Source organism: Aegilops tauschii, chromosome 3 (assembly GCF_002575655.3).
Source record: "Aegilops tauschii subsp. strangulata cultivar AL8/78 chromosome 3, Aet v6.0, whole genome shotgun sequence".
NCBI lineage: Eukaryota > Viridiplantae > Streptophyta > Magnoliopsida > Poales > Poaceae > Aegilops > Aegilops tauschii.
The window spans coordinates 599,512,708-599,515,030 of record NC_053037.3 but is presented as its reverse complement, the minus strand read 5'-3'; the positions used below and the strand labels follow the sequence as shown (position 1 = coordinate 599,515,030).

The window sequence follows — 2,323 nt, the reverse complement described above, 5'->3', positions numbered from 1 at the left end:
GACAATATGGAATTTCGATATATGACCCACAAACTTGAATTTTTAAATCATTTTTTATAGAAGACTTTTCTTGTTTCATATGTAGACTTTCTACTTAGAAAACACAAACATTCTCATTGTACCGTAAAAGCTTTCTAATCGAATTTCACAAACTTTAGTTGTAGAGAATATCTTTCTACTAGGTGGTAATATAGACTCTCTACTTCGAAACAAAGACATTCTATTTGCCTGGCAAAATGTTTCTATCTATGAATGAAAGTAAATACAAGAAATGCCAATTTTTTTACTTAGATAGTGCATTTATATTCGATAAGTACAATAGACTTTCTAGTTCTAAACTATAGACTTTCCACCCCGAGTATACACACTATTGATTATAGTACATCTCTAATATAGATTAGGAACCTTGTAGTCGGATATATGGACTTTCAACTCATAAAACCGCGAAAGTTCTACACGAAACTTCACTACTTTTCCGCTTAGATGATCACACCTCCTGCTTGCTTACTAAAAAGTACAAAATTTTCCTTGGAAATAACCACCTTCGGCGTTTGGCTTTTGAAATGAACATCGAAGGCATCAGCATTTTTGTCAAAAGTAATTATTCCATGAGCACTCGAATAATCCTAGCAGAGGAACCCCACGTGGTTGGTGGGTCCGCATGGGCATGCATGCAGGACGAAGCCAATCAACGATCGGCAGAGAGAAAGAGACGTCGCATCGTTGGGCGGGCCGACACCGGGACGTGGTGGCAGAAAAAGAGAGGGCCGCGCGGCATTATCGTCCAGGGCGCGCGAGGGGAAACCGCGTCGACCGCCACCGCAAACAGCAAACGCCATGAAGCCCCCCGGCCGCCTCGCCACCGCCGCGGCCGCCGCGCTGCTCGTCGCGGCGTCGCTGCTGCTCGCCACCCTCCTCACCTCGCCGCTGCCGCTGCTGCCGCTGCTCCCGTGCCTGCCGGCCGTCACGGCGCCCTCGGGCGACGGGTACGCGCCCGCGGGCCTCGCCGCGCTCGCCGACGCCGCCCTCTACTACGCCACCACGCCCAACGTCCCGCAGCAGTCGCACGCCGAGATCTCGCTCTCCCTCGCCGTGCTGCGCCGCCGCGCGCCGCTGCGGCTGCTGGTGTTCGGCCTCGGCCACGACTCGCCGCTCTGGCACGCGCTCAACCCCGGCGGCGTCACCGTCTTCCTCGAGGAGGACCCGGAGTGGTACCGCATCGTGCGCGCCCAGTCGCCGTTCCTCCGCGCGCACCTCGTCAGGTACCGCACGCGCCTCGACCACGCCGACGTCCTCTTCCGCTCCTACAGGAACTTCCCCTCCTGCGTCCCCGGCGCCGACGCCGACGGCGCCCCCTTGCGGGTCCGCGCCAACGCCGAGTGCCCGCTGGCGCTGCACAACCTGCCGCCGGAGGTGTACCAGAACGAGTGGGACATGCTCATGGTGGACGCGCCCAAGGGGTACTTCCCGTCGGCGCCCGGCAGGATGGCGGCGATATGGACGGCGGCGGCGATGGCGCGGGCCAGGCGCGGCGAGGGGGACACCGACGTGTTCCTGCACGACGTGGACCGCAGGGTGGAGAGGATGTACGCCGAGGAGTTCCTCTGCGAGAGGTTCCGGGTGGGAGCGACCGGCCGGCTCTGGCACTTCAGGATCCCGCCGGTGTCACGGCGGAACGGCACGGCGGCCGGCGGCGACAAGAGGCCTTTCTGCTGACGATGCAGATCTCCGAGGGGTGTTTTTAGAAGACGGCCTCATCGGTGCAAGTGTCAAGCTCTGCTGCTGTTCTGCTATCATGTTCTCTTTATTGATTGTACTGTACATGTCGGGCACAGCACACAGTATGCTCATGTGCTCAGTTGACAGGTGTAGTAATTAGGCGCTTTGCTTGCTGCAGAAATATACAGTACTGTATGAAATAATAAGGGACCTGACGTGTCCTTTTTTTTGGGTGAAGGGGCCTGGTAGAAGTGGGCCCAGAAACATGTGAGTACATTGATTGTATTATGAGGCGGGAATACCTTAGAGCAATTATGATAAGATAATACAAGCAGGTTGTAAGCATTTGAATTTTAATATTATATTTTTGCTGAGTTGAAAGAGAGGAAATGATAGATAAGAGAGACGAGTTGTAGATTAAGAGTCAGCTGCAGCCAAAAAAACTCATTGAAATTGTGTGGTGGGCTATATATTAATTAAGAGTATATAGTTTTAGCTAAATCCTATATATGCTCACTATATTGGCTATAGATGACATGAAAATAAGCTACATCCAATAATTGGCTCTATATTATTCTTGCTCTTAGTGGATGAGCGGAGGAGC

The 2,323-nt window shown here is 52.9% G+C and overlaps 1 protein-coding gene across 1 annotated transcript; it reads left to right on the top strand.

Annotated features, from left to right (window-relative positions):
• Window positions 1-731: 731 nt before the first annotated feature.
• Window positions 732-2,083, top strand: LOC109782298 (arabinogalactan O-methyltransferase 1). Its single transcript, XM_020340905.4, has one exon. The coding sequence runs from the start codon at window positions 838-840 to the stop codon at window positions 1,714-1,716; it is 879 nt and encodes a 292-aa protein (XP_020196494.1). The 5' UTR covers window positions 732-837; the 3' UTR covers window positions 1,717-2,083.
• The last annotated feature ends 240 nt before the right edge of the window (window positions 2,084-2,323 follow it).